The sequence below is a fragment of the Halictus rubicundus genome, chromosome 4 (genome assembly GCF_050948215.1).
Source record: "Halictus rubicundus isolate RS-2024b chromosome 4, iyHalRubi1_principal, whole genome shotgun sequence".
Classification (NCBI taxonomy): domain Eukaryota; kingdom Metazoa; phylum Arthropoda; class Insecta; order Hymenoptera; family Halictidae; genus Halictus; species Halictus rubicundus.
The window spans coordinates 15076716-15100491 of NC_135152.1; the positions used below are offsets into that span (position 1 = coordinate 15076716).

At 38.8% G+C, this 23776-nt stretch overlaps 2 protein-coding genes across 5 annotated transcripts in view; both read left to right on the forward strand.

Moving 5' to 3' along the window:
• The window catches only part of LOC143353575 (putative fatty acyl-CoA reductase CG5065), a 66831-nt gene extending 63074 nt beyond the window's left edge, over positions 1 to 3757 (forward strand). For all 4 annotated transcript variants that reach the window (XM_076787012.1, XM_076787011.1, XM_076787014.1 and 1 more), the window contains one exon: positions 376 to 3757. In XM_076787012.1, coding sequence (XP_076643127.1) covers positions 376 to 517 — 142 coding nt within the window. In that variant the 3' untranslated portion in view covers positions 518 to 3757. The remainder of the gene's footprint in view (positions 1 to 375) is intronic.
• The window catches only part of LOC143353574 (putative fatty acyl-CoA reductase CG5065), a 170181-nt gene that overhangs the window by 73728 nt on the left and 72677 nt on the right, over positions 1 to 23776 (forward strand). The window lies entirely within an intron of this gene.

Here is a 23776-nt window from a genome sequence, read left to right on the forward strand (position 1 = left end):
TTCTTCTTATATATTGACGATATTCGTTCAAAATGTAAATGAAGAACGTGAACAACGAGGATTTCTACCGTAGTAGAATCCAGAAGCTCGCGATTCAAACAAGTTTTATTTAGACAATCATGTTTCTTTAACATTACTGATAAATATTTGATATGCAACAACCTGGTAGTACGATAGAGATAGACGATGGTAGGGAGCATAATCAATTCAATAAAGGGTATATTGATCGTTTATATTATTTGTGAAAAAGTTAGAGGATCTAACTCGGTCCAAGAAAGTAGAAAGTGTAGCAGGCAAAAGGCTTGAGAATAGAATGATATTCCAGAAAAGTGTATCACCATGCAGGATGCTTTATTGTTGATTTTTCTGTTCCAGGTTATATTGGATTCACAAAACCATTCAATTCGGAATGCTGTTGTTAGTGCTGCGTTTCCTGTTTTTGCGCAGTTCCGCGACCCGAACTGCATGTTTTTCACTGCTGTCTATCGTGTTACGCATGTGCCGTATGATTGTTTGACGGCTCAGAACTGTTGCCAAGGATCGCGAGAAGCGTCTTAAGAAACACAAGTTAATCGTAAAGCATAATTTAAAGGTGCGGATTGTCCTTCGACATTCACTGCTCGGCGTTCCCGACGATAAATCGCTATGTTCACACATCCCATGGGTTGGCCTTTTTGATGTTTCTATTTGTTCGTAAATAAATTAGCGTTCGGTAGAGGTGTAATTCCGCAAAAGGTGTATCGGTTGTTTAAAGTAAAGAAAAAAAAGAGTAAAACGTTTTAAGAAAGAACGAAAAAAAGGAGGATGAACAAGACAAAGCAGAAGAATCGAAAAAGTTGAAAGGAAAAAACAGAGAAACAAAAAATTGTGTACCCGACAAGCTTCCGAAACGTTGATTGTAAAAATCCTTTGTTACTTGATGAATTTGTCCTTGGACAGAAATAAAAAAAAAGGATCTTTCTTTCTTTTCGCGATGAATTTGGGTCGCCATCTTGTTCGCGAGAGCGTTCGGGGAGTAGAGACGAAACAGAAAGAAAACACGTTTTTAACGACCGATTTCTTATGTGACGCGTTTTTCGATGCCGCACCAAGGCGTTTTGTTCACGAACATCGATTTTTCGCATATCGTCAATTTGTAACGACGCGACGTTAGGGATATTCGATCAAGTTAATCTCTGGGTGAGCGATCATTGTCCTCGGACGTCCTTGACGTTCGTCTCGGTATTGTTTTGCGGTACCAGTACGAAAAAGCGAACTCCGTTGAGCCGGCAACTCGAATAGTGCTCGAATATGTTCGACAACTACCTTGTGATTCGCAATATCGGACATTTCATTGAGCTTCTTTTGTAAATGATTTTGTGTAGCATCCTAGCTTGACGAACGAAAATGGAACCAGCGTTTTCTACGTTCGAAATTTCTTCCGCTCTTTCTCCGAAAATAATGTGATTTGTGTGGCGTTCCAATGCTTTAAAACGATTTCCTTGAATCTATTATCGTCCACACGATTTTACCGTATTTCGTTGCCGAAAACGTAAGTACGTGTCCTACTGCTTTGTTTTTGCCAAACGAGAAACATGGTAAACCCAGGTTTAATATTAATTGTAGAAATAAATCGAATGCGGTATTATAAAAGTATATATATATAATATATATAATATAGTATATATATAATATATTTTATATTATGTATAATATAATATATATTATATAGATATATATTTATGTGTATGTAAATGTATTTTAACATGGCCAAAAATTTTAATGCCCGCTAACTTCCTTCCCTTTTTCATAATTTTTATGGAATAAGTTAAGCGATGCCGTAAACCACGTGCTCGAGGCACTTTAATCCTTTCGAGAAGTGGGGTTCTGGAGAGGAAACGATGGCTTTTGAGAGTGAATTTTTTCACGATTTCATATAACGTATACAACGTATGCATACAGATGGACAGGCAAAGGATTAAATGTTGCCCCGAGAACGAATCCTTCCGAGTCTGTCTCTGAACAGTCTTTAAATCCCAGTGACAATTTCCTAGTGAACGCAAATTAGTTTCGAAACCACGGGTACAGATTTACCCAGGGGGAGAAGAAGTAGTGTGTCCGTTTTCGAGACTCGAAAGGATCGTTTGGAAAATTGAAATGCCGGCTAGAGGAGTTACAAATTCGTCGTGCCTTTGTGTTTGTCGCTATCTGGAATTTTTTTTTTTTTTCGTTCACTTACATTGCGACGTGAGATACATAGACGGATATTCAACTGTGTTTCTGTATAGAATGTGTGTATGTATGTTCAATTTGTTCGGTTTCACCATCGACGAATCGAATTTCCAAATTGTTATTTTTATTGTGTAATCGTTATTATTTAAGCTGGCCGTATAGATAAGAAATTTGTATAAAGGAGAGATGTCCAGAAAACCAGTGTAGCGAGTATCTTGAATTTAAGTACGGTGTGTAATAATTAAAAATTTTACTTTATCTGCGTGTCATAGTTGCCGTGAATTTTGCTTCCTTTATTTCAATGGTATCTTTAGTTCTAGATTATGTAATTGATATTGCATCGATGGTTGGTTTGTTGTTGGTGAAACTGAAACCAAATTAAAAGGAATGTCTCAGTGTACCCGCCATTTCTAATGGATAACTATGGCGATGCAAACACACTGGAAGCACATTGCCTGCATTTAATGTTTTTCAAAAACTGCCACCGTAAGGCAAAAAGTCGTAAATAGAGTCATTCTTGAATTGTGGACGTTAAAACGTTCGACGTAAAAGTAAGATGAGAGGAAAATATCACTACGTATCTTACGCGTATAATGGTCATGGAGTTACTGACGCAGAAATTTTGAAGGCATTGGCAACTTATCTTTATCTTCCGGTCAAGTTCTTCGCACGTAATGTAATTGTTAGTAGGCGGCTCATCGACCAAAATGACGAGATTGGCCGAAACTTAGAATCGTTAGGCGAAGAGGAGACAAATTTGTAAATACGAGTTATTGATATTAACGAGGAAAACGATTTTATATAATATAATTCGTGCATCCATTTTCGTGACTCATTCGTGTGCATTAGAGTTTGTCCAACGCATGTTTTCATACAGGATGTCCCGGTATTGATGGTGCAACCGTAGAGGGGGTGATTTCACATGAGAAAACAAGACAAAAATACGGAATAAAGTTCTTCAGTTGAAGCTTTGAATATGAAACTCGATTTTCTCGATAACGAGGCGTCAAATGAAAAAAATTTATTCTATATTTTTGCCTGAATTTTTTCATGTCGAATCACCCCCTCCACGGTTGTACCATCAATACTGGGACACCCTGTATATATATATATATATCGCAGTGTCCTATGTACAGTACACATTCCAAATGTTCATTGAGAAAGACATCAATATCGGATCACATATCCAAAGATCCTTGAAATCTCCAAAATCTTGACGCTCGAACATGAGAAGCTTCTTACTTGTAGTTATCTACGAAAATTTATGGTACAGGTCTCAATCTTCTTTTATCTGATAGTCGGACTGCGGAACGTTATGTTGCTTTAGATTACTTGATGAAGACGCGAAATTCACAGAGGTGTGCCAAATTATTGTACTAAGCGTTTGTTGTCTAATGCTTAGGAATTTAATGTAAGATAATAATAAAATTCAAATGAATTCACTGAAACTAGGAAAACGATCTATATAAAGAAGAACAACTGTGTATTTTACGAAGAGATAAAGATGGAGAAACATATTTCCTTACTATCGCTTCTAATTCACGACTAAAGAAATCTACAATTTATAATGTATCATATTCTCTTCCATTATAATTTGAACACTGTCGAATTATAAGGAAACTGTATTAGTTCTAATAATTTGCACACCTTTGCACTTTTTCCATTATAGAATTTGGCTAGTCACAAATAAACGGTATACTTCATTAAACCTTTATTGGGACATGCATTTTGTTCTATACTGCAAATACTCACACAAACAGACATACTCTATAAATGCATAAACTCCGCAGTCTTATAAAAATTGACTCATGATTTCAGTGATCCGAGAATATAATATATGAACCAACTGAATCAAGCAATGTAATGTAGCCTATACAAAGTAATTTCATTTAACTTGACCATTCGCAAGGTATTCAAGAAAGGAATTTTCAACATTACAGTACGTTCGACTTTTCTTGACTACTGCGAGAATATACGAAAGGCTACTAAAATATTAAAACATAGGTTCTTTGATTTCTGGCGTCCATGACATTGTGTGCATTCTTCTTAACACTTTCCCATATTTGCTCACCATGGTCAAGATAAGTAGAGCACTCTGTATACTTTGTCAACACAGTTTGTACACACCTGGAAGGATTAGTCAAGGTGACTTTTTCTTTCAATACGATACCAGTGTATGCCTACACGAAGCAACATTTTTAATGTCACTAGTCATATGCAATGAAACGTGGAAAGCCGGCTAAGTGATTAATGTGTAATGTTTTTCAGTGTCCCTGTACATTTATAAGTGTCTCTGTGATGGATATGTTCTCGCTGATGTTGATTTCGCGGTTGAATTTTGCAAATGTGTGACTCAAAGTTTCCCCTTTGTAGCGCGTTACATTTTCGACAACCGATATTGGCATAATTCTATCTTACTTTGGTAAATGTATTTTTCAAAATTCTTAACGTATCAACATTACTTCGTTGCACCTGAAGTTCTCGGATTTTTTAGTGAATTTAAATTTCACTTCTTGAACAGATTTTTCAACAGAATCAACAGAATTGTTGTCTTCTGTTTTGACAGCAAATTGAGAATAAAATCAGTAATTTTATGTGCAACAAGCAAACGGAAACGTTATACATAATCAGGTACAGACGGTGTGTCAGTAAAATTGTCATGACTTTTAAATCGTTAATTATATTCAAATTATATTGAGTGATTTCGGTGCGTATTGTACATTCATGTTAAAGATAGACTTCGTCACAACACCATTGGTGGCTGAGACCGTCATCTGGTGGGCTCTCTTCTTAAAATAAGCCTCAGCACAAAGCCCTTGTCGTCCAATCTTCCAAATGGAACACCATACCAAACCCTTAAAAATTCGAACGACTAACCGTTTTTATAATTATACTTTCTTTTTAAGTATTAGCACAATGGTTGGGGAAAATTGATGTAATATCAATTTTGGATGGAAAATGAATAGATTCTCGTATCCGGCGGCTATTTGGCCGCTATGCTACGACTCTGGAAATAGTCACGTGGTCTTGCACTGGCGATAGTTATATCTTTAACGCAATTGAACGATTTTTGAAAATTCAAATGGCCAATGGAGGGTTCGATTATTCGGAAAGTATCTTCGCTTTTTGACATATGATCCGAGTGCTGATCAGTATATTAATGCGTTTTTATGCTACACGTTGCCTGTGCCTTTAAGATGATTAAGTCGTGAACCATTCTTCAATCAACTATAATTTGTCATTTTCTCAGGAGCATAAAACACGGTTTCCCATAACTCAATCGATCGTCTATTCTGAATTCGAATGGGCTTCCTTTGACTATTATTTCGCAATCCATCAAACGCTGCCAATACACAATAAGAGAGCACCCGCAAAGGAAGTGTGCGAGCGAGAGAGAGAGAGAGAGAGAGAGAGAGAGAGAGAGAGAGAGAGCGAAAGAGAGGGAGAGAGAGAGAGTGAACGAGAGAGATAAGGAGCGGAGACAGAGAACAAGTTGAAGGGAGTCGATTAAAAGAAATGATAAACTAATTATTATTTAGCGCTAGGGATAAAAGAAAAAACTGAAAGAAAAGGGGTAGCGCTACTGAAGGTCACCACCTGCTAGTCTCGTCTGTATCGTTATTCGGTTACACAATGCATACAAGGAAACAATATTTAATATAATCAATTTAATTAACATTATACTGTACTACTTATAAATTGCATTAAAAACAATGAACCATCGCAAATGAATCTTTTACCATGCCCTTTGAAACGTGCAATTAATATAAATTACAATAAGAAAAACGGGGGAGGGGGTAAAATCACGTTTTAAAATACAGTGATTGTTTCTTAACGTACATATCCCGACTCGTGGGACGCTATAGAGCAGCGGAAACTACTTTGGCTTACGCAACTCGCTGATTCAAATTACTGAATCGCAAAACAGAGACAAATTCAACCTTCCAGTATAATAAAAATATGTTGCGATTTTTTCCCATTGTATATTTTTAAATTGTGGAAAATGTATCAATTTCAGACAATTTTAAGTTTTAAACGTTTGTAACAGAGTTCGATAAAATGTAATGTAGGAACATATTAGAAATAACGATTAATCTCTAATTGTTAATTCGATTATGAATGCAAAGAATGTAAAATGAGGTTGTTTCTTCTCCGCGGTAAAATAACTGTTATTTTAAGCTTAAAATGAGGTAGGTATCTATTAAAAAGAAAAAACAATATCCCAAAGCGAGACTCGAACCAACAACCTACTGATTACAAGGTTCTCACCGCTACACTCTCGACCACTCATCTTCTTCTTTATACGTTAACGCGAAGTGGACATGATATTCAAATACAATTTTCTCGGTAAATCTCGTGAAGCGTGCCCTTCTGCTTCGCCAAATTAAACTTGGATGCGACCTACGATTTAAACACCCCTAGTAGAAATAAAGTATAAAGAATATTCAGTGCTTGCTAATACCGCAGACGTGATGTAGGAGTAGAACAATCACCATATGGGCTTTCCTGTCTCACGATCTGAAATACCGACATCGTTAACAACAACTAGATTTCTTACGCCCTCTACGCTGACGAACGATAAATGTTGCAACTAGATCCACGAGAACCTTGGACCATACACCTATAATAAATGATAAAAATGCGACTAATGAACCTCGTACACAGGTACGGCCTAACTACCGGCTTAAACCAACCAGAGAAATTTCAAGAATTCGACAAGGGCAAGATGAAGAACCCAAATAGAACTTAAAGCTATTGAAATGTGGACGCAATGACCTTTAGGCGCTTCGAGTACCTCGGGTCCTCGGAGGGACCACAGATCGGAGGAATGACAACTATCAGCAAAAAATATATTTTAGAATCGGAACCTTCGAAAGTTCAGAAGTAAATTTCGATAAGAAATCAACAAAAAAATGTACGATGTTCATTGAATGAGGTAATCCGTAACCCGAAGGTAATCCGAAACAAAAACTGAGTATTTCGGTTAATAATTGAAACGAGTTGCCAAGAGGATAAGGGTGGATCCGGGGAAAACAAGGGAAGCATTGAAGGCCCACCTTGGCCCACCCCGAGCAATCTTAAAGTAAATTCAGACACAATTCGATTAAATACACAAGTTTTTATAATTGGTAATTCTTAAATTCTATTTCACAATGTTATCGGAAATTATAAATGAGCAGCTATTAGCTCGGTATTATTCTCTATTTGTAAGATACACGAAATTCTTACAAATAGAGAATAATACCGATTGCCCAGGTCTCACCACGAGGAGGTTGCTGCACAAGAGACCCGAAAGGAAGCCAGAACGAATTCAATAGATTCCTTCTGACTCCCTTTCTTACAACGACGATTTACTATCTTATAAACTAAATTTCGAAGATCGCTAAATGGGAAAGATTACTTTTCCACCGACGGAAAAGGTCACTTTACCATTTAGCGTATGTCGAGTAATTATTGCGGGGCAAAAGGTGTAAATCGGAAAAGAAGTCTCCGATCCACGAGGTATCAAAACCGAATCAGGCAGAAGGCTCTGATTCTTTCAGTGAGAGAAACAAAACCGAACCAGAGCAGAAGGCTCTGGTTCGAGGGTGACGCGACGCGTACAATGCTTGCAGAACCAACTCCAGCCAGCACCGATACCCGACGTGTCCTCACGAAGAGCGATGGCCGAGAGAAGCGTTCAAACGATACCCATTTCCCCCACCCACCTGTCGCCAGGCAACGACTAGCGTTGAGGCGACTCGGGTGGACTTACGGCAGGGAGGATTTTACACGAGTGAACAGGTCTCTCGAACATCCCTCTCAATGGATCTACGCCGAGCACCGGTACCAACCGGTCTGGTACATACAAGCAAGGTCCGACACAGCCTTCTGCTGTGTCGGAGTCAAAAATCGAACCGAGCAAAGTCAAGTTACGGCAATAATTACTCGACATAATTACAACGACGATAAATAGTCTTAATAACTAACTCACGCACATCAGTCGAGCAATTATTGTGGGAAGAAAAGAAAACTAAATGAGGCAAGTCTCTGAATAATATGAGACAATATGAAAATGGAGCAGAAGGCTCTGAGTCGCGAGGCAACAATAAAAAAATCAAAGCAGAAGGCTGAGATTTACTAAAAAGAAAAATGAAAGAAGCGAACCAGAGCAGAATGCTCTGGTCACTACCGACTGGTAACAGCAGAAGGCTGTGACCCAAATCAACAAGCGAATTTAACAAACTGAATCTAACACAATAATTGCTCGACAACTAATACTAACTTAAAAATAATGTGAAGTCTTCCGTCGATGCGGTGCCTTCATTCGACGATAAATTTATCTGAAACAGACTAATAATAATTAGACACAATACAATCGAGTAACCAAAATAGAAGACGATGAAAAGAAGACAAACACAAGAGTGCGAAATCTAACCAGCTCACGAGAGCCAAGCTAACCCCGTACACGAGTACGGCCTACCTAACATGCACAAAAGTGCGAAACTACCAGCTCACGAGAGCAATCCTAAGACCAGCTCACGAGAGCCAAGCTAACCCCGCACACGAGTGCGGCCTACCTACATGCACAAGAGTGCGAAACTACCAGCTCACGAGAGCCAACCTAAGACCAGCTCACGAGAGCCAAGCTAACCCCGCACACGAGTGCGGCCTACCTAACATGCACGAGAGTGCGAAATCTAACCAGCTCACGAGAGCCAAACCTAATACCAGCTCACGAGAGCCAACCTAAGACCAGCTCACGAGAGCCAAGCTAACCCCGCACACGAGTGCGGCCTACCTACATGCACAAGAGTGCGAAACTACCAGCTCACGAGAGCCAAACCTAATGCCAGCTCACGAGAGCCAAGCTAGCCCCGTACACGAGTACGGCCTACCTATCACGCACGAGAGTGCGAAATCTAACCAGCTCACGAGAGCCAAACCTAATGCCAGCTCACGAGAGCCAAACCTAATGCCAGCTCACGAGAGCCAAGCTAGCCCCGTACACGAGTACGGCCTACCTATCACGCACAAGAGTGCGAAATCTAACCGGCTCACGAGAGCCAAATCAACCCCGTACACAAGTACGGCCTAACCGACAAGAAACTAAGAGTAGATGAAGTCAGAACTTCCATCTACTGAGGTGGCGCTTCGGGGCGCCCCGGGTTCGCCAATACCCGTACTCACCCACAGCAGTGAGTCCCTGAGGGACCTCCGTTCGGAGGAATACCAATTTAAAACCAGATATATAAATTTTAGAATAAGAACTTTTGAAAGTTCAGAAATAAATTTCAATTGGAAAGATGAACCATTCCAATCGAAAATAAATCAAACGAAATTGGGACGCAACGACATAAAGGGTGAGTGAGCTCCTGAGGGACCTCCGTTCGGAGGAATACCAATTTTAAGCCAAACATAGCAATTTTAAGAAAGGGAACTTTTAAAAAGTTCAGAAGCAAATCTCGATTAGAAATCCAGAAAAAATGTACGATGTTTATTGAATAAAAAAGTATTCCGCAACAAGAAGTGTGTGTTTCGATTAATAATTAAAAGGAGCTGCCAAGAAGCCGTAGGTGGGCCAAGGGTAAACAAGGAAAGCGAGAGGGAAGGCAGGAAGGACCCTTGGCCCACCCCATGCAAGTTTAAAATAATACATGACACAATTCAATTAAATACACAAGTTTTTATTATCAGTACGTCTTAAATTTTATTTCACAATGTTATCGCAAATTATAAATGAGCAGCTATTAGCTCGATATTATTCTCTATTTGTAAGATAATAGAAGATCTAACAAATAGAGAATATTACCGATTGCCCGGGTCTCACCACGGGGAGGTTGCTGCACAAGAGACCCGAAAGGAAGCCAGAACGAATTCAATAGATTCCTTCTGACTCCCTTTCTTACAACGACGATTTCGAGTCTTACAAACTAAATTTCGCAGCGTATGTCGAGTAATTATTGCGGAGAAAAAGGTGTGAGTCGGAGAAGAAGTCTCCGATTCACGGGAGATTAAAAACGAATCAGGCAGAAGGCTCTGATTCTTTCAAAGAGAGAAACAATACCGAACCAGAGCAGAAGGCTCTGGATCGAGGGTGACGCGACGCGTACAATGCTTGCAGAACCAACTCCAGCCATCACCGGTACCCGACGTGTCCTCACGAAGAGCGATGGCCGAGAGAAGCGTTCAAACGATACCCTAAGTTTCCCCCACCCACCTGTCGCCAGGCAACGACTAGCGTTGAGGCGACTCGGGTGGACTTACGGCAGGGAGGATTTTACACGAGTGAACAGGTCTCTCGAACATCCCTCTCAATGGATCTACGCCGAGCACCGGTACCAACCGGTCTGGTACATACAAGCAAGGTCCGACACAGCATAAGGCTGTGTCGGAATCAAAAATCGAACCGAGCAAAGTGAAGTTACGGCAATAATTACTCGACATTTATACAATACTAATAAACAAGCTTAATAACTAACGCACGCACTCGAATCGAGCAATTATTGTGAGCCAAATAAAAACTAAATCTGACAAGTCTCTGAACAATTCCAGAGAAAATAAAAATGGAGCAGAAGGCTCAGATTTACGAGAAAGAAAAATGAAAGAAGCGAACCAGAGTAGTAGCCTCTGGTTCGAGGGTGACGTTACCAACTGGTCACAGCAGAAGGCTGTGACCCAAATCAACAAGCGAAACTAACAAAGTGAATCTAACACAATAATTGCTCGATTACTAATACGAACTTATAAATACTGTGAAGTCTTCTTACTATTCGTTGTCTTCGTTCGACGATGATCATGCTGAACTGTTGCGATTTAACTGAAACAGATTAATAATAATTAGACACAAAATGGAGGAACAAAGAAGTAATCGAAGAAGAAACGAGTCTTCGTACGATGCGTTGTCTTCGTTCGATGATAAATTTCTGCAACTGTTGTACTCAATCTGAAACAGATTAGTAATGATTAGACACAAAACAATGGAGGAACAACGAAGGATAAGAAGACGATGAAATAAAGACAAAACGATGACCCCGTACACGAGTACGGCCTACCTGACATGCACAAGAGTGCGAATCTAACCAGCTCACGAGAGCCAACCTAAGACCAGCTCACGAGAGCCAAGCTAACCCCGCACACGAGTGCGGCCTACCTAACATGCACAAGAGTGCGAATCTACCCGGCTCACGAGAGTCAAACTAACCCCGTACACGAGTACGGCCTACCTAACATGCACAAGAGTGCAAATCTAACAGGCTCACGAGAGCCAAACAAACCCCGTACACAAGTACGGCCTACCCGACAAGAAACTAAGAGTAGATGAAGTCAGAACTTCCATCTACTGAGGTGGCGCTTCGGGGCGCCCCGGGTTCGCCAATACCCGTACTCACCCACAGCAGTGAGTCCCTGAGGGACCTCCGTTCGGAGGAATACCAACTTAAAACCAGATATATAAATTTTAGAATAAGAACTTTTGAAAGTTCAGAAATAAATTTCAATTGGAAACATGAACAATTCCAATAGGAAATAAATCAAACGAAATGGGGACGCAACGACATAAAGGTTAGGGTCATAGCAATTTTAAGAAACAGAACTTTTAAAAAGTTCAGAAGCAAATTTCAATTAGAAATCCAGAAAAAATGTACGATGTTTATTGAATGAAAAAGTATTCCGAAACAAGAAGTGTGTGTTTCGATTAATAATTAATAGGAGGTGCCAAGAAGGCGTAGGTGGGCCAAAGGTAAACAAGGAAAGCGCGAAGGAAAGCAGGAAGGACCCTTGGCCCACCCCATGCAGGTTTAAAATAAATTCAGACACACAATTCAATTAAATACACAAGTTTTTATTATCAGTACGTCTTAAATTTTATTTCACAATGTTATCGCAAATTATAAATGAGCAGCCATTAGCTGGATATTATTCTTTATTTGCAAGATAATAGAAGATCTAACAAATAGAGAATATTATCGATTGCCCGGGTCTCACCACGAGGAGGTTGCTGCACGAGAGACCCGAAAGGAAGCCAGAAGGAATTCAATACGCTTCCTTCTGACTCCCTTTCTTACAACGACGCTTTCGAGTTTTACAAACTAAATTTCGCAACGTATGTCGAGTAATTATTGCGGATAAAAAATGTGTGAGTCGGAGAAGAAGTCTCCGATCCACGGTGGGTGAAGAACGAATCAGGCAGAAGGCTCTGATTCTTTCGAAGAGAGAAACAAAACCGAACCAGAGCAGAAGGCTCTGGTTCGAGGGTGACGCGACGCGTACAATGCTTGCAGAACCAACTCCAGCCAGCACCGATACCCGACGTGTCCTCACGAAGAGCGATGGCCGAGAGAAGCGTTCAAACGATACCCATTTCCCCCACCCACCTGTCGCCAGGCAACGACTAGCGTTGAGGCGACTCGGGTGGCCTTACAGCAGAGAGGATTTTACACGAGTGAACAGGTCTCTCAACCATCCCTCTCAATGGATCTACGCCGAGCACCGGTACCAACCGGTCTGGTACATACAAGCAAGGTCCGACACAGCATAAGGCTGTGTCGGAATCAAAAATCGAACCGAGCAAACTGAAGTTACGGCAATAATTACTCGACATTTATACAATACTGATAAACAAGCTTAATAACTAACGCACGCAATCGAATCGAGCAATTATTGTGAGCCAAAAAAAAACTAAATCTGACAAGTCTCTGAACAATTCCAGAGAAAATAAAAATGGAGCAGAAGGCTCAGATTTACGAGAAAGAAAAATGAAAGAAGCGAACCAGAGTAGTAGCCTCTGGTTCGAGAGTGACGCTACCAACTGGTCACAGCAGAAGGCTGTGACCCAAATCAACAAGCGAAACTAACAAAATAAATCGAACACAATAATTGCTCGACAACTAATACTAACTTATTAATAACGAGGAGTCTTCATACGATTCCTTTTTTTCGTTCGACGATGAACATGCTGAACTGTTGTAATTCAACTAAAACAGACTAATAATAATTAGACACAAAATGAAGGAACACCGAAGTATTCGATGAAGAAATGATGACCCCGTACACGAGTACGGCCTACCTAATATGCACAAGAGTGCAGATCTACCAGCTCACGAGAGCCAAGCTAACCCCGCACACGAGTGCGGCCTACCTAACATGCACACGAGTGCAAATCTACCAGCTCACGAGAGCCAAACCTAACACCAGCTCACGAGAGCCAAGCTAACCCCGTACACAAGTACGGCCTACCTAACATGCACAAGAGTGCAAATCTAACAGGCTCACGAGAGCCAAACAAACCCCGTACACAAGTACGGCCTACCCGACAAGAAACTAAGAGTAGATGAAGTCAGAACTTCCATCTACTGAGGTGGCGCTTCGGGGCGCCCCGGGTTCGCCAATACCCGTACTCACCCACAGCAGTGAGTCCCTGAGGGACCTCCGTTCGGAGGAATACCAATTTAAAACCAGATATATAAATTTTAGAATAAGAACTTTTGAAAGTTCAGAAATAAATTTCAATCGGAAAGATGAACCATTCCAATCGAAAATAAATCAAACGAAATTGGGACGCAACAACATAAAGGCTAGGGTCGCCCCAGGTTTGCCAATACCCGTACTCACCCACGGCCCCATCCGTGAGTGAGCCCCCTGAGGGACCTCCGTTCGGAGGAATACCAATTTTAAATCAGATAAATAAATTTTAGAAGAAGAACTCTTGAAAGTTCAGAAATAATTTTTAATTTGAAAGTTGAACAATTTTAATCAAGAATAAATATAGCGAAATTAGAACGCAACAACCTACAAGCTTGGGTCGCCCCGGGTTCGCTAATACCCGTACTCACTCACGGCCGCATGCGTGAGTGAGCCCATGAGGGACCTCCGTTCGGAGGAATACCAATTTTAAACCATAAACACAAATTTTACAAGGAGGACTTTCGAAAGTTTAGAAATAAATATTCGATCGAAAAGATGGACAATCCGAAGCAAAAATAAATCGAACGAAATTGGGACGCAACGACCTACAAGCTCGGGTCGCCCCGAGTTCGTTAATACCCGTACTCACCCACGGGCCCGGCCCGTGAGTGAGCCCCTTAGGGACCTCCGTTCGGAGGAATACCAATTTTATGTTAAAAATATAATATTTCAGAGTACGAAGTTTATGTAAAAAATATAATATAATTTCAAAATACCAAATTTATTTCAAAAATATAATATAATATAATAAAATTTCAAAATACCAATTTTATGTCAAAAATATAATATAATATAATAAAATTTCAAAATACCAATTTTATGTCAAAAATATAATATAATATAATATAATAAAATTTCAAAATACCAATTTTATGTCAAAAATATAATATAACGTAATTTCAAGAAAAGAAACTTGTGAAAAATTCCGAAGCAAATTCGAATTAAAAATACAGAAATAATAACACTGTCCAACAAAATTAAACTTTTTTCGAGTTTTGCAATACCTGTTGGGTGATTCTTATACACTTTGTCATCCTAAAACCGAATCTGAAAGTAGAATTGCTCCATCACGCAACGTTTTCGAAAAATTTTGGTTTTTGTAAAAATGCCCGATTTTGATACGAAACGACGTGTTACGCAAAAACTAAACACGCGAGAAAGTTCAAATTTGAGTCAAGAGATAGAGGGGACTCTCCTCTACATATTCATATAGTCAATTATATTTTTACGTACTTCCTAATAGTTGTAAATGGTTGTTAAAGTTTGAAAATGTGCCGACGCGGGTACTTTGTACGCTCTATTTTTGTATTTATGTGAAAAATCCTTTATCTAGCAGGAATTTACTATACAGGAATGCATTCTACAGACATTTCTGGTAAAGAAACCATTCACGAAAAGTATTTGGTTCCCTTAATGTACGAGAAGGATCAGAAAATGTTAATTGACAGCGTGTGCGCGACGCGTTCGCGCCAGACGGCCATTGCAGCCTTTTCGCGACTCGCCAGGGCCGTCGCTATGCGTAGTCGACGTTGGTACCACTCAAGTATGTCTTTGCTTACTATGCTTAATTAAATACATTTTTGGGTGCCAATCATTACAAAAGATTATAAAAATACGAGTTATATTCACATTTCACGAGTTATATTCACGAGTTATAATCACACCCAAAAATGTATTTAATTAAGCATAGTAAGCAAAGACATACTTGAGTGGTACCAACGTCGACTACGCATAGCGACGGCCCTGGCGAGTCGCGAAAAGGCTGCAATGGCCGTCTGGCGCGAACACGTCGCGCACACGCTGTCAATTAACATTTTCTGATCCTTCTCGTACATTAAGGGAACCAAATACTTTTCGTGAATGGTTTCTTTACCAGAAATGTCTGTAGAATGCATTCCTGTATAGTAAATTCCTGCTAGATAAAGGATTTTTCACATAAATACAAAAATAGAGCGTACAAAGTACCCGCGTCGGCACATTTTCAAACTTTAACAACCATTTACAACTATTAGGAAGTACGTAAAAATATAATTGACTATATGAATATGTAGAGGAGAGTCCCCTCTATCTCTTGACTCAAATTTGAACTTTCTCGCGTGTTTAGTTTTTGCGTAACACGTCGTTTCGTATCAAAATCGGGCATTTTTACAAAAACCAAAATTTTTCGAAAACGTTGCGTGATGGAGCAATTCTACTTTCAGATTCGGTTTTAGGATGACAAAGTGTATAAGAATCACCCAACAGGTATTGCAAAATTTTTTTGGTGTTGGACAGTGTAATTGACGGCTTTCATTGAATAAACACGTATACCAAAATAGAAAATGTATATTTGTATTGTCACTTACCAGCTGTTGAAAGTTGACCAAGGTGAGCGGAGACGGCTTCCAGGAACCGCTGTCCGACCGCGAACCAGCTTAAGGTGGACCAGGGTTGACCAGTGATGTCCACTGCAGCTCTGGAGGATCCCTGGTCCACTCGAAGGTAGGTGAGGGTAGGCCAGGGTGGTCAGGGTGGGCCAGGGCAGCCCTGGAGAACCTCTGGTCAACTGCAAGGTCCTTCGTCCTTCTGGTCCCGGAGCCCTCCCGTTCCGTCCTGAGTGCACACCACGACTGACTGACTGAGCGCGGACGCCGTGGTGGGGTGCGCGGTGCGCGGTGCGCAACTCCCCCACCCCAAACTAACTTCGCCAGACTTCGATCGCCGCGATAGTAATTATTGATAAATTTGTTATTTCTGGCTGCTTAATGTTTATAACAATTTCTTTTGGTAATGGTATCAACAAGCAATTCCTTGACCATCTTGCCATCTAATTTTTTAGTAAAAATACCTAATAGAACTCGAGATACAGAGTAACTTTTGAACCATGAATATTCGCACGTATTAATTTATCGAACACATTTCACTGATAAATTTATTATTTCTGACTGTTTAATGTTTATAACAATTTCTTTTGGTAATGGTATCAACAAGCAATCCCTTGACCATCTTGCCATTTAATTTTTTAGTAAAAATAAATTATAGAACTAGAAATACAGAGTAACTATTAATTTACGAATATTCGCACGCAGTAATTTATCGTACGTAATTCACTGTAAAATTTATTATTTCTGACTGTTTAATGTTTATAACAATTCTTTTCGCCAATGATGTCGATAAGTACTCCCTTGACCATCTTGCCATTTAATTATTTAGTAAAAATAAATTATAGAACTCTAAATACAGAGTAACTTTTAATTTACGAATATTCGCACGCAGTAATTTATCGTACGCAATTCACTGTAAAATTGATTATTTCTGACTGTTTAATGTTTGTAACAATTTCTTTTGGTAATGGTATCAACCAGCAATCCCTTGACCATCTTGCTAACTAATTATTTATGTTGGAATGTTCAAATTATGCGCCATTCCAGAAAATTCGTGGACCTTCTTTCGTTCTAGTTTCTTTTGTTTTTGACCGCTGTATTCAGAGAGTGTGTGTCTTTTTCGTTTGTCTCTTGTACGACGCGCGCGTATTTATTTTTCTTTATATGTATCCAATATGTAAAACTAACATTATTCAAAATAAAACTAACAGGTTATGGGCCCAGGAGACCCTGAAGACTCAAAGTCAGGTAGTACATATGAGTAATTAAATGTGCGAATAGTGACCGAAAAAAAAGTAAGGTTATCCTACGTGCCACGTGTTCGACAAAAAGAATCGAGAATGAATATTGCTAAGGTAGACCAAGTTCAGAAATTAAATTCTGCAAATTACGATACATGGAAAATCCAAATGAAGAGCATACTTCGCTACAATGGATTATGGGGGTACGTAGATGGAAGCGTTACAAAACCTGCAGAGAACTACCAGGCATGGACTATAAACGATGAGAAAGCTCTGGATTCGATTATCCTCAGCGTACAACCTGACCAATACAACTATGTCAAAAGGGCAGAAACCTCTGCAGATGCATGGCAAGTATTGAAAGAAAAATATGAATCTAAAAGCCCAATGAGGCAATGCGTTTTGTTTAAGCAGTTGTACCGTCTAAAGAAAGCTTCAAATCAAAGCATGACACAGTTCATAAATGAATTTATGAACATAGCGGAACAACTAGAGGAATGTGAGCTAAAATTGCCAGAAAATCTATTATCTATTTGGTTGTTGAATTCATTGCCTCATGAATATGAAACTTTGTGTATAGCAATTGAATCAAGAGAGCAAATGCCACCCTTAGAAGAATTAAGAAACAAGATACTCGAAGAGGAGTCAAGACGAGCTGAGAATACAAGGGAACACGAAGGAGGCGCAGAAGAAGCACTACTGTCGAGTAGAGGTAATTCATATAAGAAAGGTACACACAAAAGCACTACACACAATGAACAAGGAAAGAAGTTTGAAGTTAAGTGTTTTACATGTGGTAAAGTAGGACACATTGCTAGAAATTGCAGATCAAAAGCAAAATTAGGAAATAAGAGAATGACACAGGATGCATTTACAGCCACTGCTTTCAGCACTACCACACGAAGAGCAGGAGTTTGGTGCTTGGATAGCGGAGCAAGTACACATATGTGCTACGATGAAAAGAAGTTCCACAATCTGGACAACAATGAGAAAACGAGAATTTATACAGCAGCAGAAGATAGCATTAATTCGCAGGGACAGGGAGAAATAAACATAAATATAAAAACTCCCAAAGAAACAAAAAGTATCAAATTACAGCAAGCAATGTATGTTCCAGAATTTAAAAGCAACTTATTATCTGTGTCGAGTATTACAAGCAATGGATATTCTGTGGTGTTTTATGAAAATCATGCACTCGTGAGACGCAAAGATGGATCAACAGTAATGAAAGCAACGATGGAAGATGGCTTGTATGTGATAAAAGAACAGCAAGTGCAATCGGCTATGATCTCTCAACAGTGCAATAAGAATCTAATGAAATGGCATCAAAGAATGGGCCACTTGAATTTCGAGGATTTAAGAAAACTTAAAAAGAAAGAAATTGTAGATGGACTGAGAGACGAATTGTGTTTGAAAAATGAAAACCCAGTATGTGAAGTATGCATGAAGGCAAAAATTCATCAGCAACCTTTCAGGCAATCAACAAGAAGAGAAAACGACGTCTTAGATTTAATACATACCGATATTTGTGGGCCATTTAAAACCTGTTCGCTAGGGGGAGCGAAATACTTTGCAACCTTTATTGACGACAAAAGTAGATACATTGAGGTAGCAATTTTGAAGAAAAAGTCTGACATCTTCGAAGCATTTAAAGAGTATAAAGCTCGCGTTGAAAAGCAGACAGGGCGTCAAATAAAGAAGATTCGAAGTGACAATGCCAAAGAATACCTATCTCGCAATTTCAATGAGTTTTTAAAACAAGAAGGTATTCAAAGAGAGTTGAGTGTGGAATACACACCGCAACAAAACGGCGTGGCTGAGCGCGCAAATCAGACGCTAGTAGAAATGGCGCGTTGTATGTTGTTGCAATCTAATTTACCATACGAGTTGTGGGCTGAGGCGGTGTGCGCAGCCGCATACATTAGGAATAGATGCCCAACCAAGGCGTTAAACGATGCAACTCCTATTGAAATATGGACCAAAAGGAAGCCATACGTAGGATATTTTAGAACATTCGGAAGCCGAACTATTGCACTCAATAAAAATAACAGAGGAAACAAGTTCGCAGCAAGAGGAGAAGAATACATTTTAGTCGGATATTCTCAGGAAGCAAAAGCTTATAGATTATGGAAAAAGGGAACAAACCAAGTAGTGAAACGAAGAGATGTACGTTTCATAGAAGAAATTCCAGAATCAACGAACTTCGAAAAGGAGAAGCAACCAGAATCTGAACTGGAACATTTGACCTACGATATGATTGAGAATTCGAAAGAGCCCATGTATGAGGACCTGGACAAGGAAGAAGAGCAGCATGAAATGATAAATGAAGACAACTATAAAGATGATCCTGAAGATTCTCAAGAAGAAGAGGAAGAAACAGCAAGAGAAGAACAGGAAATTAATCAAATGTTGGAACCTACCCCACGAAACAGAGGTTGCGGACGACCGAAATTGGAAAGAACCGGACGGCGTGGTAGACCGCGAAAATTGTATCATAGCGCTAATGTTGCAAAATGTCACGAATGCAAAGTACCGAAAACGGTTGAGGAGGCGATGCGCTCGTCAGAAAAATCATTCTGACTAGAAGCTATGGAGTCTGAGTTCAACACTCTAAAGGGCAACAATACCTGGAGTTTGGTAAGTAGACCGTCGAATAAAAAGGTTATAAAGAATAAATGGGTTTACAGGATAAAGCGAAACCAGGATGGAAGTATTCAAAAATTTAAAGCCAGGTTAGTTGCACGCGGAGACCAACAAATACCAGGACAGGATTATGACGAGACGTTTGCGCCTGTAGCAAGATTTGAGATGTTGAGAGCACTTTTGGCTATAAGTGTTGAAAATGAAATGTTTGTCCATCATATGGATGTCGTTTCGGCCTATACGCAGGCTGAGTTGTCCGATGAGATATACATGGAACAGCCAATATTATTTGTAAGGAAAGGACAAGAAGATAAAGTATGTAAGTTACAGAAATCATTGTATGGATTAAAACAGGCAGGTCGCGAATGGTATAGTAAATTAAATAAGTATATGATAAGTATTAACTTTATTAAGTCCGAAATAAATCCGTGTGTATACGTTGATAACTCAAATGGAAGTGATGTTATAATAATAATCTACGTAGACGACTTGCTAATAGCCTCTGCTGATTTTAAGAAGTTAAAAGTTGTAAAAGACTTACTAAAGAAGCAATTCGCCATGAATGATTTAGGGCCAGTATCAAATATCTTAGGCATTCGCGTTGAAAGACAAGGTCAAAAGGGTAAGATAAAGTTAAATCAAAGTTTGTATATAGAAGATTTACTTGAGCGATTTAATATGAAAAATTGTAAAACTGCGAATACACCTCTAGAAGCTAATGTGAACCAACAGGTAAAAGATTTGAAACCACCAACAGATTCGGAAATCGACGAAATGAAAGAAAAACCATATCGGCAATTAGTGGGAAGCTTATTGTATTTAGCAAATACAACTAGACCAGATATAATGTTTGCGGTAAATTTTCTATGTCGTTTTTGCGAAAACTCAAGAATTATACACTGGAAAATGGCAAAGCACGTATTAAGATATCTGCGAGGGACATGTGATTATAGTATTAAGTACGAAAAGACAAATAAGTTATTACAAGCGTATGTAGATTCTGATTGGGGTGGAAATCTTGAGGATAGACATTCGAGTTCCGGATTTGTGACGTTTTTGGGTGGAGCACCGATAAGCTGGGCGACGAAAAAGCAAAAATGTGTCGCGCTTTCCACCATGGAATCGGAATACATAGCCCTCTCGGAAGTAACGAAAGAGATTGTATACTTGCGAGAGTTATTGAAGCATATGAAGCAGTCCAAATTTGTTTCCAAAGAGACACAAGTATATTGCGACAATCAAAGTGCAATCGCGTTGTGTACGAATAATATATATCATGCTAGAAGTAAACACATCGACATACGATTTCATTTTTCTAGAGAGGCCCAGGAACAAGGGCATATTAAGGTTGAATATAAACCTACGAATGACATGGCAGCTGATATACTGACGAAATCACTGCCAAAACTGAAACATGTAAAATGCGTTGAATTGTTGAAACTATGTAATTGAGAGCTTAAAGCTTATTTGTAAGACATGTACCTTGCGAATAGAATTATTCTGCGTCGGCCCACGAATTAGGGGGAGTGTTGGAATGTTCAAATTATGCGCCATTCCAGAAAATTCGTGGACCTTCTTTCGTTCTAGTTTCTTTTGTTTTTGACCGCTGTATTCAGAGAGTGTGTGTCTTTTTCGTTTGTCTCTTGTACGACGCGCGCGTATTTATTTTTCTTTATATGTATCCAATATGTAAAACTAACATTATTCAAAATAAAACTAACAATTTAGTAAAAATAAATTATAGAAACCGAGATATAGAATAACTTTTAAGCCATGAATATTCGTGCGTATTAATTTATCGTACGCAATTCACTGTAAAATTTATTATTTCTGACTGTTTAATGTTTATAACAATTTCTTTTGGTAATGGTATCAACAAGCAATCCCTTGACCATCTTGCTAACTAATTATTTAGTAAAAATAAATGATAGAAACCGAGATATAAAATAACTTTTAAGCCATGAATATTCGTACGCATTAATTTATGTACGCAATTCACTGTAAAATTTATTATTTCTGACTGTTTAATGTTTATAACAATTTCTTTTGGTAATGGTATCAACCAGCAATCCCTTGACCATCATGCTAACTAATTATTTAGTAAAAATAAATTATAGAAACCGGATATAGAATAACTTTTAAGCCATGAATATTCGTACGCATTAATTTATCGTACAGGTAACTCCGGTAACGCAAAAACCATTTCGGGCCACCACAGTTCTTATGTGGATTACCAAAAAAAAATTTATGGCATCCATATAAGAACTGCCTCGGTGCGACCGTGTCCCGGCGTTGACAATAGCTCAGCTGGTCGAGCTCGAGGCCGGCCTCGGGTGAACGAAAACCTTTTGTTTACGTGTGTTGTCATACTTGTCTCGAGGCCATCGTTTCCAAAATTCTGAAATATCAAATCCGCTGCCCATCGTCCTTCGCTCGCTTGATTTACCGCCTTATCATCTCGCCGTTTGTATAAACCTTACCTCCTGTTATAATATAAATGTTTATAACAATTCCTTTCGCCAATGATGTCGACGAGCACTCCCTTGACCATCTTGCCATCTAATTATTTAGTAAAAATAAATTATAGAACTCGAGATAGAGAATAACTTTTAAATCATGAATATTCGTACGCATTATTTTATCGTGCACATTTTACTGATAAATTTATTGTTTCTGGCTGTTTAATGTTTATAACAATTCCTTTCGCCAATGATGTCGACGAGCACTGCCTTGACCATCTTGTCACCTAATTTTTTAGTGAAGATAGATGATAGAACTCAAGGTACAGAATAACTTTTGAACCATGGATAAATATACACTGATAAATATATTGTCTCTGCTTGTTTAACGATTGTAAGAATTCCTCTTACCAATGATGCTGTCGAATACCCTCTTGGCTATCTTGCCACCTAATCTTTTTAGTGAAAGTGGCTAATAGTACTCGAGATACAGAGTAACTTTTAAAGCTTGTCTTGAGCTTATCTTAAAGCATGTCAAAGTAACTTTTATGCATGATTATTCGAAGTATACAAGATACTCGATTCTCATTAAGATTTCTAATTAAGATTATTCGGTATTTCATATCGTGCGACACGAAACAGTATAATGTGACTGGCGTACTCCTACATCTCGTCTGTGATATTGGTTCCACAATATTAGTTCCGACCGATACGGTAGGATCTGACATAAAAATGGTAAGGGGGCTCTAGAGTCTGTGCTCTGTGCACCAAATTACATTAATTTGAAATTAAATATACAGATACTTGATTCTTACTTATAAATCTACATATGTAAGTTACCCGTAACATTGAACACGACACCAAAATGATAAATTAGTCCTAAGCCCCCTTCATCCTCGATAATTAAATAATTACTATACATGAAATATCTATAAGAATTTACAAATTTAGAAACTATTTTGAAAAACCAACATAATCGGACATGTTTTACAGTGTCGGTAAATTAGAACCGTAAACATAAAATTATGCTGCATGGGTTATCTATAACGATTTTACGTCTGTGGTCGAATCGTACAAGTCATTTTCGTTCTTGATAGATGGCGTGAAGAAGCAATCGAATTGGAGCCAAATAAGATCACGTGAATTGAAACACTGTGAATTGAAGCATTGATTGGTAGCGAAAAAATAATTGTTAGAATAATCCAAGAAAGGTAAACTTCTTTTTAGTTTAAAGAAAGCGTGGTGTATTATTTTTATCATAAATTACTAGAAGCCACTTTACCAATGATAGAAATCATTTCTTTAGTTTCAATAGGGATAGAGGTTGTCATTGTATTTCTACCAAAATATATTACTTTCTATGTTTAAAAATGGCAAGTTTCTTCCACCGCATGCATAAAAATAATAAAAAATT